The sequence below is a fragment of the Calliphora vicina genome, chromosome 1 (assembly GCF_958450345.1).
Source record: "Calliphora vicina chromosome 1, idCalVici1.1, whole genome shotgun sequence".
Classification (NCBI taxonomy): domain Eukaryota; kingdom Metazoa; phylum Arthropoda; class Insecta; order Diptera; family Calliphoridae; genus Calliphora; species Calliphora vicina.
This window is the reverse complement of record NC_088780.1, coordinates 20,380,851-20,396,116: the sequence shown is the minus strand read 5'-3', so window position 1 is coordinate 20,396,116 and position 15,266 is coordinate 20,380,851. Positions and strand designations below refer to the sequence as shown.

The window sequence follows — 15,266 nt, the reverse complement described above, 5'->3', positions numbered from 1 at the left end:
ATATATAAAAAAAGTTCGAATAATTACCAAAAATCTATAAATAAAATATACACAAGGCACAATAAAAGACTAAAATCAAATTTCAATCTCCAGTTTGATTCAATGAATCAACACCAAGGTGAAAGAAAGAAAAACACAAAAACATTCATAGCTAAATTGTTAACCAAAGGTTGACTACAGCAACACTAATAAAAATGATAAATTTGTAATAATAAGAATACACATATATAATAAAAATATTTGAAATTTCGTCTAATTTACAAATAATATAAATATGAATTAGGCTTCCCATATTCTAATTCCTGATAATAGTAAGTTAAATAGATGATATTTACAAATAGACCTTGACAATGAAGATTGTTGATGACGCCCTTGGCAGGGTAGAAAATGCATTCCAATTTGCCAATTGTCTAAAATTTTAGTATTCAGTGATATTCTTTGAATTATTACAAATAAATTATAATAAAAATAAACTTAAGCCTAATTAAAAATTTACTTTCAAATTATATATATAAAAAAAGTTCGAATAATTACCAAAAATCTATAAATAAAATATATAGAAGATATATATAGAAGATAAGTATGACAACATTAACTGTTAAAACTGCTAAAAGCTCTAGGTAATCATTGTGGAAATAGAACATTCTAGTTGTTTCCGTTAGATAAATCATGAAGCTACTAGAAGATGGCACTGTTTATATAAATAGTAACAGCGAGTTGTTGAGGAGTTAGTTTTAGCATAGGCGCTGTTAGAGTTTACATCAACTGCATTATATCGTTACATAAAACGCAAAATGCTCTAACTAACCATAAATTAAAAACCGATTTTTTTGCTAATTCCGATGTTCTTTATAAAGATACATCGGAGTTTGTAAAAAAGTTGGTTTTGAAATTTTTGTTAGTTAGGGCGTTTTGCGTTTTGAGATATCTGTATTCTTGTAAATAAATAAATTGTATTTTTAAAGTGTGTGTATTAAAAGAGAGTGATTATTTAAATTTTCGTGTTAATTAAAATAAATAAAAATTTTAAAATTCTCAATTACAATTAAAAGAATACGATTTATTTAGAGAAAATAAACCACCGTTTTTTAAAGGTAAAAACAATGCCATTCTTGTTTAAAATTTGAACCTTTATAAATGAGAAACCAAAGCGAATTTAAAACTTTGGAAAAACTTCAAATTTTGTATGACAATAAATCAGTTTACCAAAACTGGAACAGTTAAGGACCGCAGCATTGTTGAACATTATTGTTCTATCCCAATATCAAACATTTGTATCCAATATAGAAAAGCAAACCAATTAATTTAGTTCTGTTTTTGTTTATAATTTTTATTCAAAATAAGTAATTGCATTCCAAATAAATGATATTTTACAAGTTTTTAGGATTTCTTTTAGGCAAAAAGTGAAAGGTTTAATAAAAATATTAAACCATAATTACAAACGCGATAATCTTGTTGGCGATGCATTACTATCCTTGGAAGAATTCGTTTTACTGGTTCTTCTGCTTATCTGTCTACCATTTACAATTTCCTGACCAATTGCCATTAAAGTCTGAGAACTGCACTGTTGCTTGGAAGCCTTCTTTTGCAATTTCTTGCGTGCACTATTGCTAGCTGCTGGGTCATTATTGTCCTCTGGTTCGGTGGCATAACCACTCGTATCATAATTATCATAAATATTTCTACAAACCGATTTAACACACACACTTACATTATCGCTACCATCATACTTGCACTCCTTAGAGCAGTTACAATTGAAGATGGTCTTCCCAGAAGGTGTTAAACTAAAAGTTGTAAACATTTGCGGAGAAATATCATGCTGAGAATTTAATGCTCTAGCTGATGAAGTTTCCTCTTCAGGTGGTGGATATAGCTTGGAAATTGGTATATCCTCCTCCTTATTTAAATTCATACATCTTACACATGATTTCCTAGGAGAAGCCACTTCTGAAGGAGAAAATTGTACAGGCTTTCCCACAATTCTTAAATCATCTCTTCCAGTAGAGCTCCTGGGTGAAGAATCTTCTTGTGGAGGATATTTAATGGGTAGTGTCAATAATTTTATATCATCTTCCCTACCACCTTCATTTCTCCCAAACGAGTGGGCGTTTTGCATAAGACCACTTTGTTCTGTAGAGCGAAGAGGATGGTCAATTTGTTCTTCTATGGTACTGCTGGAATATGATTTATATAGCGCTAATGTGTGGGCAGAATTCGCATCGTTACAATGGCAGCAACTACACCTCTGTGGTTTAGCATCACTTGTCGATTTCTCCATACGACCATCGTCATTTTTAGCATTATTTGTGGTTACTTCCTTAGGATTTTTCTCATTTAACGAAGGATTTGTATCATTACAATGGCAACATGTACACAATTGTATTTCAGCAGCCATTGTGGTTTCTTCCTTAAGAGCATTCCCATTATTAATATCTTGTACAACATCTGTAATGAATTCATTCTCTTCCTTTATCTCTGGCTCACACTGACATTCTTTATCTTGACAATTGTTTCTTGTCATGGCATATTGATTGGCTGTTTGATTTTCCACTAGATTTTGTACAACTGAACAAATTTGTACCAAATTATTTTTGTTTTGCTCAGTCATTTCTAAAATAAAAAAAATGAATTGTTCAACAATTATTTTTAAATGATTTAATAAAGACAAAATTATAAAGCAGTAGGGAAGTCTACTGCTTCATGAAATGGAGGGGAAGTGCTAAGCATAATTTAAAATATTTGTTGGAAATAAATTTGAATGAAATAACTAAATGAAGTGGAAATACTTGATGAGAATAATTAGGAAATATAAAGATAAATTAATGATGAATGGTTGTTATATTGAAATTTTAATAATGTAAGGAAATGTTGCTAGTCGAAATAAGTGAGAGTGTACTGATTGTAACTGAACTAGAACTGAACTAGAACTAAACTAAAACTGAACTAAAACTGAACTAGAACTGAACTAGAACTGAACTAGAACTGAACTAGAACTGAACTAGAACTGAACTAGAACTGAACTAGAACTGAACTAGAACTGAACTAGAACTGAACTAGAACTGAACTAGAACTGAACTAGAACTGAACTAGAACTGAACTAGAACTGAACTAGAACTGAACTAGAACTGAACTAGAACTGAACTAGAACTGAACTAGAACTGAACTAGAACTGAACTAGAACTGAACTAGAACTGAACTAGAACTGAACTAGAACTGAACTAGAACTGAACTAGAACTGAACTAGAACTGAACTAGAACTGAACTAGAACTGAACTAGAACTGAACTAGAACTGAACTAGAACTGAACTAGAACTGAACTAGAACTGAACTAGAACTGAACTAGAACTGAACTAGAACTGAACTAGAACTGAACTAGAACTGAACTAGAACTGAACTAGAACTGAACTAGAACTGAACTAGAACTGAACTAGAACTGAACTAGAACTGAACTAGAACTGAACTAGAACTGAACTAGAACTGAACTAGAACTGAACTAGAACTGAACTAGAACTGAACTAGAACTGAACTAGAACTGAACTAGAACTGAACTAGAACTGAACTAGAACTGAACTAGAACTGAACTAGAACTGAACTAGAACTGAACTAGAACTGAACTAGAACTGAACTAGAACTGAACTAGAACTGAACTAGAACTGAACTAGAACTGAACTAGAACTGAACTAGAACTGAACTAGAACTGAACTAGAACTGAACTAGAACTGAACTAGAACTGAACTAGAACTGAACTAGAACTGAACTAGAACTGAACTAGAACTGAACTAGAACTGAACTAGAACTGAACTAGAACTGAACTAGAACTGAACTAGAACTGAACTAAAACTGAACTAAAACTGAACTAGAACTGTACTAGAACTGAACTAGAACTGAACTAGAACTGAACTAGAACTGAACTAGAACTGAACTAGAACTGAACTAGAACTGAACTAGAACTGAACTAGAACTGAACTAGAACTGAACTAGAACTGAACTAGAACTGAACTAGAACTGAACTAGAACTGAACTAGAACTGAACTAGAACTGAACTAGAACTGAACTAGAACTGAACTAGAACTGAACTAGAACTGAACTAGAACTGAACTAGAACTGAACTAGAACTGAACTAGAACTGAACTAGAACTGAACTAGAACTGAACTAGAACTGAACTAGAACTGAACTAGAACTGAACTAGAACTGAACTAGAACTGAACTAGAACTGAACTAGAACTGAACTAGAACTGAACTAGAACTGAACTAGAACTGAACTAGAACTGAACTAGAACTGAACTAGAACTGAACTAGAACTGAACTAGAACTGAACTAGAACTGAACTAGAACTGAACTAGAACTGAACTAGAACTGAACTAGAACTGAACTAGAACTGAACTAGAACTGAACTAGAACTGAACTAGAACTGAACTAGAACTGAACTAGAACTGAACTAGAACTGAACTAGAACTGAACTAGAACTGAACTAGAACTGAACTAGAACTGAACTAGAACTGAACTAGAACTGAACTAGAACTGAACTAGAACTGAACTAGAACTGAACTAGAACTGAACTAGAACTGAACTAGAACTGAACTAGAACTGAACTAGAACTGAACTAGAACTGAACTAGAACTGAACTAGAACTGAACTAGAACTGAACTAGAACTGAACTAGAACTGAACTAGAACTGAACTAGAACTGAACTAGAACTGAACTAGAACTGAACTAGAACTGAACAAGAACTGAACTAGAACTGAACTAGAACTGAACAAGAACTGAACTAGAACTGAACTAGACTGTGAATGTGTGATTCGTTAAGGAGAACTTACTTTCCATAATTTCCATACACAAACTTTTCACAGCTGATTCACTCTTTTCCAACTTTTGTCCCAGGCTCTCGAAATTTTGTACTACATTGCTGCTATATTCTTGCAGCTTACTATCGACAGATTTTTGTACGGATTCCAAAATATTGTCACAAACAATATTTAAGAAATCTGCGCAAGAATCTTCTAAAGATTTTTGTATTTTAGGCGTGCCTGTTACAATTGGTTTTGAGCGAGACTCAGGCTTTGTATAAGACTCTGTTGAATTTCGAAAACTTTGGTTACTAACGAAATTAGCATATTCTTCATTTTCAGCTTCTTCTTCATTAATAACATCCAGTTGAGGGCAACTTTTCGAGGATGAAAACGATTGTCTAGATGATCTTACGGAGCTGGTTCCCGTGGGTGATGTTTTACGGCAGAGATTGCAATTGCATGAGCAAGATAGATTTTTAGTGAGTGAGCATTTCTTTGCAGAGTGCTGACAGTTTAAACGGGTACTAGATTTTGAGACTGAAGATAAATGAGATTGATGTGGAGACTTATTGTAGCCTTGTCTAACATAACTGGGTTGAGTTGTATAAGAATTTCTTGAGTTATTGGAGATTCTATTGCTATTTAGTGGCGGTGGTAAGTTTTCCAAAGCAATGTAATTGAACTCATTCTGTTTTATGTGATTACTACTTATTCTGTAACTTGGACCCCTATCTGGATAGGTTTGCTTAATGGGCATACCATTGTGTGTGAGCAGATTAAAATTGATTGCTGGTTTCCCCAGGCAACCCTTCGAGGGTCTACAAACACATTGGTAGTTACAATAGGAATCGGAATTCTGAATGCCGTTGTTTCCACTGCCAGTACTCGATCTTCTTCCTACCAAACTTTCAGAATGCGACAAACGCACATTATTACTCCCGTCTGGAAAGCTGCGTCTGGGATTTTCACTATTAGAGCTAGTAATACTGGCTATTCTATCATTTAGTGAAATTTTTTCAATAGCTGAATCTCTGCTTTGTACGCCATTTTTACTGCCTTTTTTCGGTTTTGTTTTCTTTTTTAATTTTGCACTATTTTTGCCCGAAGAAGTTTCGCTTGTTGTATTTAGTTTTGGAGGCATGGTCGTTAGTTTACGATATGATTGAGGCAAACGTTTAGTTGCGTGATAGCAATGCAATTCACATGGACAACAGTTTAAGTCACAAGATGGGGTCAGGAAATGGCAGCAATGGTTTAAGTTATTTAAATTATATTCAGTACAGCAGCAGCAGTTGCCGTGATAATTTCTATACATTTATTTTTAGCGATGTTTAAGAATTCGAATTTTTGTTTATTTTATTTGTTGAATTTATTTCAGTTTTGTAAAAGAAAATATTCATAAATTTGTATTGTAGTTAGTAAAAATAACGCGAAACTATCTGAAAAATATGTGGATTTTGTCTATTTTATTTTTTCGAAACGTTTTGAGTTGAAGAATGTAAAAAAAAACTAATAAACTTTGAGAAATATTGGCTGTTATTTTTTTTATTACTTCAGAATTGAAACCAAAATACACTTGAAAAAATATTGGCAGTTATTTTTATTTAAATTTCAGATGAGGAATTTTTTGAAATTCAAATATTTTGGGGATAAAAAGGGTAAAAACTGCAAAATTTGTAATCTTACATCTTAAAAGATAAATAAATACAAAGATTTAAAATTCATCTCCATCCATTTTAATACATATCAGATGTTTGGTACTTTTTTGTTAAGAAACGGCTAAAATATGATAATTCTTTGTAACTTTTAAAACAAAAAACACAAAAATAAATTTAAAATCATTCAAATCAATTTACAAAAAATTTTAAAATTCTATATCTTTGTAAATAACCGTTTAATATACAAAAGAACGAGCTCCTTTACTTCATTTATACAAAAAAAAATCTTAAATCGTGTATATCTTCGTAAATGAGCGTTTTCTGTCCAAAAATCGATTTATATATGAAAAGTTACAAAAATTTCAAAATGTCTGTATCTTCCTAAATAAGCGCTTAATACACAAAAGGAGATAAATCGGTGATCACTCATATTTCTCAGAAAAAAAAAATTTTTATATGAAAATGTATAAAAAATCTTAAATCGTCTATATCTTCGTAAATAAGGATTTAATATAGAATAGGAGGTCGATCTGTGATCACTAACATATCTGACCAAAAATCGATTTTTATACGAAAATTTAAAAAAAAATCTTAAATCGTCTATATCTTCGTAAATTAGCGTTTAATGAAGAAGAGAATTTCGATCTGTGATCATTCATATTTCTGACCAAAAATCGATTTTTATACGTAAATTTACAAAAAATTTTAAATCCTCTATATCTTCGTAAATAAACGTTTAATGAAGAAGAGAAGATCGATCTGTGATCAGTCATATTTATGACCAAAAATCGATTTTTATACGAAAATTTACAAAAAATCTTATAAAATATCTTCGTAAATAACCGTTTAATATAGAATAGGAGCTCGGTCTGTGATCACTCATATTTCTGACCAAAAATCCATTTTTATATGGAAATTTACTAAAAATCTTAAATTGTCTATTTCTTTGTAAATAAGCGTTTAATATACAAATAGAGCTCGATCTGTGATCACTCATATTTCTGACCAAAAATCGATTTTTATACGAAAATTTACAAAAAATCTTAAATCGTCTATATCTTCGTAAATAAGCGTTTAATAGACAAGAGAAGCTCGATCTGTGATCACTCATATTTCTGTCCAAAATCGATTTTTTTATGAAAATTTACAAAAAAATCTTATTTCGTCTATTTCTTCTTAAATAAGCGTTTAATATACAAAATGTGCTCGATCGGTGATCACTCATATTTCTGACCAAAAATAGATTATGTGAAAATTTACAAAAAAATCTTAAATCGTCCTGTGCTCATTCATATTTCTGACCAAAAATCGAATTTTATGTGAAAATTTACAAAAAATCTTAATTCGTCTACATCTTCTTAAATAAGCTTTTAATATAGAATAGGAGCTCGATCTGTGATCACTCATATTTCTAACTAAAAATCGATTTTTATATGAAAATTTACAAAAAGTCTTAAATCGTCTATTCCTTCGTAAATAAGCGTTTAAAATGCAAAAGCGGATAGATCGGTAATACTCATATTGAAAAAAAAAAATTAATGAAAATTTACAAAAAATCTTACCGACCGAGCTCCTGGTCGGTAATAGCAATCTAGTTTTATATGAAAATTTACAAATAATCATAAATCGGCAATTAATAGAGAAGAGTGATCGATCTGTGGTCACTAATATTTCTGACCAAAAATCGATTTTTATATGGAAATTTACAAAAAACTAAAATCGTGAATATCTTCGTAACTAAGCGTTTAATAGAAAAAATGAGCTCGATCTATGGTCACTCATATTTCTGACCAAAAATCCATTTTTATATGAAATTTTACCAAAAAAATATCTTAAATCGTCTCTATCTATCTAAATACAAAAAAGCAGCTCGATCTGTGATCACTCCTATTTCTGACCAAAAATCAATTTTTAATCGAAAATTTACAGAAATCTGAAATCGTCTATATCTTTGTAAATAAACGTTTAATAGAGAACGGAAGCTCGATCGGTGATCACTCATATTTTTAACCAAAAATCATTTTTTATCACTCATATTTCAATCATAATCGAATTTTATGTAAGAATTTACAAAAAATCTTAAATCGTCTATTTCTTCGAAAATAAGCGTTTAATATAGAATAGGAGCTCGATCGGTGATCACTTATATTTCTGACCAAAAATCGATTTTTATATGAAAATGATCGAAAAATCTTAAATCGTCTATTTCTTCGTAAATAAGCGTTTAAAAGAGAAAAGAAGCACGATCTGTGATCACTCAAATATCTGACCAAAAACCTATATTTTTAAGAAAATTTACAAAAAATCTTAAATCGTCTATATCTTAGTAAATAAGCGTTTAATAAACAAAAGGAGCTCGATCGGTGATCACTCATATTTCTGTCCAAAAATCAATTTTTATATGCAAATTTTCGAAAAATCTTAAATCGTCTATTTCTTCGTAAATTGTTTAATATAGAATAGGAGCTCGATCTGTGATCACTCATATTTCTGTCCAAAAATAAATTTTTATAAAATGTCTATATCTTCGTCAATAAGCTTTTAATATAACAAAAGGAGTGATAACTAATATTTCTGACCAAATATAAATTTTTGTATGAAATTTTACAAAAAACATTAAACCGTCTATATCTTCTTTACTTTTTTTTCGCAAGCTGATAATGTCTTAAGCAATCACTTTGGGGTTCAACTTTTGTCCGGATTTTATTTCCATTCCAACTTATGTAAATTAAGTATTTGTTACTCGGGAATAGCAGTCTTAATCTCTTTTATAATTATCTTTCAATGTACACATACATATCCAATTCACTATTCCTCATTGTCGTTTTCGTTTTTGCTTTCCTTGCTCTGAGCATTGGATTTGCAATATTCACAATAATTTCGGTGAATAGGAGGACGGCACTTGCACCAGTACGAGGAATTCAGTTCTTGGCAGAGAAATGGTTTTTCACATTCAGTTTGATTGCTACAGGTAGGTTGACAGATTTGACAATGATGTTGTTGTTGGTGATCTGGAGAATTGTTTGTTTTATTGGTCGAACAATTGCGGGAACGTTTGCAGCGGCAATCGGGAAACATGATGTTGAGCTGTTCGATATTTTTATTGTGCTCCGAGAAATCTTAGAGAATTTTAATTTTATTTTTTTAATATACTGTAAAATTTAGTTGTAATTTAGGCCAAAAATGGTGATGTTATGCCAAGTTTTTTCTATTGTATTTCAATTGACATGTTATACTTACATTTAATGTGACTTTCAAACTGTAGTTTTACAATGAAGGAGAAAACTATTTTTATTTATTATTTTTATTACATATTTATTATTTGTTTATTTAGAACACATTTTCAGTTTTAAATTAATTTGTTTAAGGCTCTCAATCTTCGAGCTCTTTGTTTTTAGTTATTTCTTTTACTGTCTCCTGCAGCTCTACTTCAGAATATTTATATTTCTTTAAAAATCTAGCCACAAATGGAGCCAGTAATTTCTCATCCACTTTGTGGACATCATTAAAACCAAAATACAAAGCAGCTAAATTGGAAGTCACCACCACAATGAAGGCACCCAAGGTGGTATACCACAAAAAGGAAATGTGATAAATGGATGAACCCTGGGTAGGAAGACTGTATTTGAGAAAATTTCAAAAATAATTGATTAAAACCTGTTACCAAAATCTCAATTTCAAACTCACTATTCCGATGTTGAATTCAAATACTTGGTCATATCAAACTCATAGTCACAGCCCTCTATAGATATGGGTAATTTGGTGTGGCGAAATAAGCCAGTAATACTGGCTATCTGGGCATTAATACAGATCCAAGACATGCTTAAGAAGGACACAATACTGGCGGTTAAAATGCTCTATAAAAAAACAAAAAATATTTTCATTATATTTCTCTTGAACTCATTAATTCTTTTGCTCACCTTCTCATTTATCCAGGGCATTAACATGCCCACCGTGAATATGCCCAACATGGGTCCATACAATATAGACTGCAATGTGGCGGACAATTGCAAAACCATGCCCAGTTTTTCCACCACATACACCAGACAAATGGAACTTAAGCCGAAAACAATGACCACTAAACGCATTATTATGGCCGTGGAACGTTCACTTAACTCCTTTTTCATATTGGGTTTAATAAAATCTTCCAAAACCACAGCAGACAAGGAATTTAGATAAGTAGACAAAGAGCTTAGGGCAGCACTAAAGACTCCGGCCACAAATAGTCCCGGCATGCCGGGAAATTTACCCAAAACATCCATGACCAACACGGGAATCAATTGATCTCTGGCATGGGCCAACTATAAATAAATAAATGAAGAAATGGTTACATAATTTTAATCCTAATTCATTAAATTTCTAACTTACCCCCGTTGACATGGGATCACAATCATAGTAGGTGGCATATGCCAACAGACCCACATAAATACACACCATATACAGCAGTGTCAGACCAATGGAGAAAGTATACAAAGTTTCTTTTATCTTTTGTATATTGGGCAAAGACATAAACCTTTGAATAGTGGGTTGATTTATTGAAGTATTTTGCAATTTAAAGAAAGTGCCACCCACAAAAACCGAAAATACACTCATGCGCACAGTGGGATCAAATGTTAAGCTAAATAGTTTGGGGTTATAGAAATTATTAATAGGAATGTTTAAATGTAAATGTTTAAATTATAAAACTTACTCTGGAAAGTTAAGACGACCTCCTTCCAAATTGCGTTGCCATAAAACTTGAATTCCACCCAAATCGATAGTGCCCTTGATCATGAGCACTATCATGGAGGTAAACATAATGATACTTTGGATGACATCGGTCCAGACGACACCTTTAATGCCGCCCTAAAATAAACGAGTAAGAGAGCTATATTCGGCTGTGCCGAATCTTATATACCCTTCACCAAATTATAATTTTTAGGTGAACAAAATTTTTTTTTTCAGTTTTTTTAATTTTTTGAAAAAAAATTTTTTTTTTTTTTTTTGTTTTTGTTTTCAATTTTAAATTTTTTTTTTAATTTAAAATTTTATTTTTATTTTAAAAATTTTTTTTTTGTTTTTCAAAAATTTTTTTTTGGTGAAAAAAAAAATTCGGTTTAAAAAATATTTTTTCCGATTTTGACCCATTGTAGGTCCAACTTACTATGGTCTTATATACGTCGCACGGTGGCTCATATCTCAATTTCATCGGCCAAAAGTCCAACTTTTTGTTAACTTCGATTTCAAAAATTTTAATGCCATTCAATAGTACATTGAAACTAAGGTAACCAAAAAATTAGATAAAAATATTGTCAATTGTGTGCGTGGCATGCTGTTAAAGTCAAATATTTTATGTCATTTTATAAAAAATGTGATTTTTATAAATTTGATCAGAAGTAAATTATTATTATTCGCAAACTATTATCGATAATTGGATGACTTTTTTATTGTTATGTTGGTAGAATATTGGTCTTTAAGAACTGGTATGATTTGTCACTGTACCGTTTACACTTACTGTGTTATTAAATGTTTTCACAGGTACTATAATTTAGTCAAATTTGAATTTCAGTGTTTCGGGTCAAAAGGGGTTAAACAAATTTTACTACCAGGAGAAAGACCAAAGTGTCCTCTTTAAGTCCTTATATACGTGTTGACCTGTTTTTTGAACACTTTTCTCAATTGAATGAAATTACTCCCAACTTTTTTTTCTATTTTTATTTTACATGTTCATATGACTGGCGCAAAGTACAAATTGCAATTTTGAAGATATTGCGATAAAATTTGGTACATAACTGAAATCGGTCCATTATTTTACCTAGCACCCATACAAATTTTCTCCCGAAATTAACTTTATCGATTGTAAATGGTAAATTTATATAGGTATCTACACACATTTTGCTCTAAATAAGTTTTATATAAACTAAATCAAATTTTTGAATGGATCATTTCTGTTATTTTTAATTATAAACCTAATTGAAGCTATTAACAAAAATTACATACTTTTTTCGATACTTTTATAACGTCAATGTTTATTTGGCCAACCCCTGTATGCAATTTCTAATATTTTTTGCGATGGATCAAGTGTGTTGTTCTTAAATGTACACTAAATTTCAGGCATTTGGAGACACGGGTCTTTTTTTTTGTCTTTTATCATGTAGTGATGTCCGTTATATTTGTTCGTGTTGCACTGTGTAACTCATTGGTGATCCGAGTACTTTAGGTTTTTTAAATAAGATCTACATTATGATACTCCTTCTTGAATTTCGTGGAATGAGCAATATTCATAGCTGCATGCTTATTACCAATATCGTTATTTTTCACGGCCGCTATAAATTGAGACTATCGTACCTTGAATTAAAAGATTTCTTCTTTTGGGACTTAATGCTAGCTCTGATCTCTTTTTCGAAAGGTCAAGGTATCTTAGCAAATCTTTAAAGGCATCTTGTAAAAAAAGAGAAACAAAATCGATCATCCCAAACAAATTTCCACCATATCTATGGTCGACAAATCTGATAGATGTTGATTTATAGGAGGTGGTACATCGTCTGACTATAGTAGACGGTAAATCAGGATATGTCATTTTCTTTTTGTTCATACCATATAATTTTAACAATACAAAACAAGTAAGAAAGTGTAGTCGTTCAAGCCCGACCATATGACCTACACTGAGTAAATCAGCAAAAACCTTTTTCTCTTAAAATTTCTTGTGAGAGATTCGAAAATGGGCCTATGACAAATTATGGACTGATAGCCATAAAATTATTGTAGGTAGTGTGATTTACTGAGACTTCTTTATTTCTGTTAAATTTTATTTGGATACCAAAATTTTTTATGAGATTTATGCTCTTTGAAGAATAATTTCACTTTTGTAGTTCTTTATTTCATTGGAAGTTAGATTACACTAATAAATTGCTTCGGATTGGGATTTATTTCATTTGGAGTTATTTCGCGTTTTTGGCACTAATATTTTTAAAATTATGAAACCGCCGATTATTGGGAGTAATTTCATTTCACCCTTTGGCAGTTATTTCATTTTTCAAGTTTGGGAATTATTTCATTTTTGCTGGGAATTATTTCATTGGGATTTATTTCATTTGGGAGATATTTCACGGTACCATTTTTAGGTGTGCTTTATTATTTGTATATAAACATTTTATGTGGACATTTATGGCCGATAAAATCCTATTTCGGGAGGACATTTGTATGGGGACTAGGTGAAATAATGGACCGATTTCTACCACTTTCGTCCTTTGGCCTAAAATAATACATGAGCGTAATGTTATTAAAATATCTTCGAAATTACGACCTGTACATTGCGCACAAGTTTAAATCGACTTTGAAAGTGAGTCGATCGGTATAATTTAAGGGTGTTACACTAATATTTTTGGACATTACCAACATCAGTCAAAATCGGTCAAAATCGAGAGAAATTTTTTTTTTATCAAAAATAAAGTTTTTGTTATAAATTTTTTTTAAAAAATTTAAAAAAAAATTGCTTTGACATAATTTTTTTTTTTTGCTAATAAATTAAAAAAAAAATTAAATTTTATTTTACCTAAAAATAATTAAAATTTTTATTTTAAAGTATAATTTGGTGAAAGGTATATAAAATGCTGAAAATAGTTGTAGGGTAGAAGGCGGACCATGCGCCACTTTTTTTTGTTGAGGCGTTCTCAAATTCAAACCATAGTACATATTCTTAATTTGTTTCTTGTTTCGGATACTTAAATATGTCGGCTTTAGTTTTGATCATTTCAATCTTGCCAATCTCATCTTAATACATATCTTTTTTAACATTTATAGACTGACCAAAAACGGCGAAACTACCCCACCCATGGGGTAAATACGCCGTAGGTATGGGGCAGATTTGTCATATGTAAAATAAGACAAAAGAAATCAAAAAATATAAACGTATTTTACCAAGGCGTATTAACAAGGTGAGTGCATAAAATCAGCTGTTTCTTAATTCGCTGTGGTTTTATGTACACTATATGTCAAACTTTGTTTATGTTTACATTTGTTATTGTAAATAACATAGTAATATTTTAATTCGCCTTGATTTTGACATTTACCGTACATTTTAACAAAAACAAATTGCCTGTTGTTTTTGCATTGTTGTATTTGTTGCCGGCACGCACTCACCTGGTTAATACGCCTTGGTATTTTACTGTTTTACAACTTAATTGACAAAAAAAAAAGTATAATAAACTTTGTAGATATTTATTGTTTATTTCATATAATTTAACAGAAAAAAAATAAACAAATTGTGACTGATTTTTCTATATTTTATCAATATTTTGGTCTACATGAAAGGGATTCCTTGTATCTGGCGCATGTGCCTCTGGGGGAGTTTTGAGGTTTAATATAAATTTGTTTCATTGTTCACTACTATTGACATTCTATCACCGACCAATATCTTTTTTGTATCACAAAAACTAAAGAAGTTGAGGGTGCTGTGGCTTAATTGGTTAGCGCGTTTGATCACTAAGCATATGGTATTTGTGGCCTGGGTTCGATTCCCAGCAGCTGCCAATCAACAACATCAGTTTATAATAATTATTAGTTTACTTAATAACTAATATTTATCACAGCGCCCTCATTCGGTGTTATAACACTAAATAAAACGCCACCGAAGTAAAATAATTAAATAAAGGTTGTTGGCTTGACTAAGGCGCTGCAACCTGCACTAATAACAAACATAACGCGCAATTGCAGAGTTGACAATTAAAAGCTTTTCTCCTCCTTTCACCACCTTTTCCTCTACACTCTATACCCTTTCCAAAGAAAGTAACACATTTAAAAAAACCATTAATCGCGTCTGGCTTTCAGGGATGATAA

General features: G+C 31.2%; 2 protein-coding genes across 2 annotated transcripts in view; both read right to left on the bottom strand.

Annotated features, from left to right (window-relative positions):
• Positions 1-1,330: 1,330 nt before the first annotated feature.
• On the bottom strand, positions 1,331-6,280 carry LOC135948809 (serine-rich adhesin for platelets). Its single transcript, XM_065498261.1, has 2 exons — positions 4,819-6,280; positions 1,331-2,610 (listed from the first exon to the last, which is right to left on the bottom strand). The coding sequence occupies exons 1-2, from the start codon at positions 6,104-6,106 to the stop codon at positions 1,436-1,438; spliced, it is 2,463 nt and encodes an 820-aa protein (XP_065354333.1). The 5' UTR covers positions 6,107-6,280; the 3' UTR covers positions 1,331-1,435.
• Positions 6,281-9,737: 3,457 nt separating this feature from the next.
• The window catches only part of kumpel (kin of rumpel), a 65,356-nt gene continuing 59,827 nt past the window's right edge, over positions 9,738-15,266 (bottom strand). The window contains exons 7-11 of the mRNA XM_065505423.1: positions 11,140-11,294; positions 10,818-11,067; positions 10,370-10,750; positions 10,137-10,306; positions 9,738-10,068 (exon numbers count right to left, since the gene is read on the bottom strand). Of these exons, the coding sequence (XP_065361495.1) occupies positions 9,822-10,068; positions 10,137-10,306; positions 10,370-10,750; positions 10,818-11,067; positions 11,140-11,294 (1,203 nt within the window). The 3' untranslated portion in view covers positions 9,738-9,821. The remainder of the gene's footprint in view (positions 10,069-10,136; positions 10,307-10,369; positions 10,751-10,817; positions 11,068-11,139; positions 11,295-15,266) is intronic.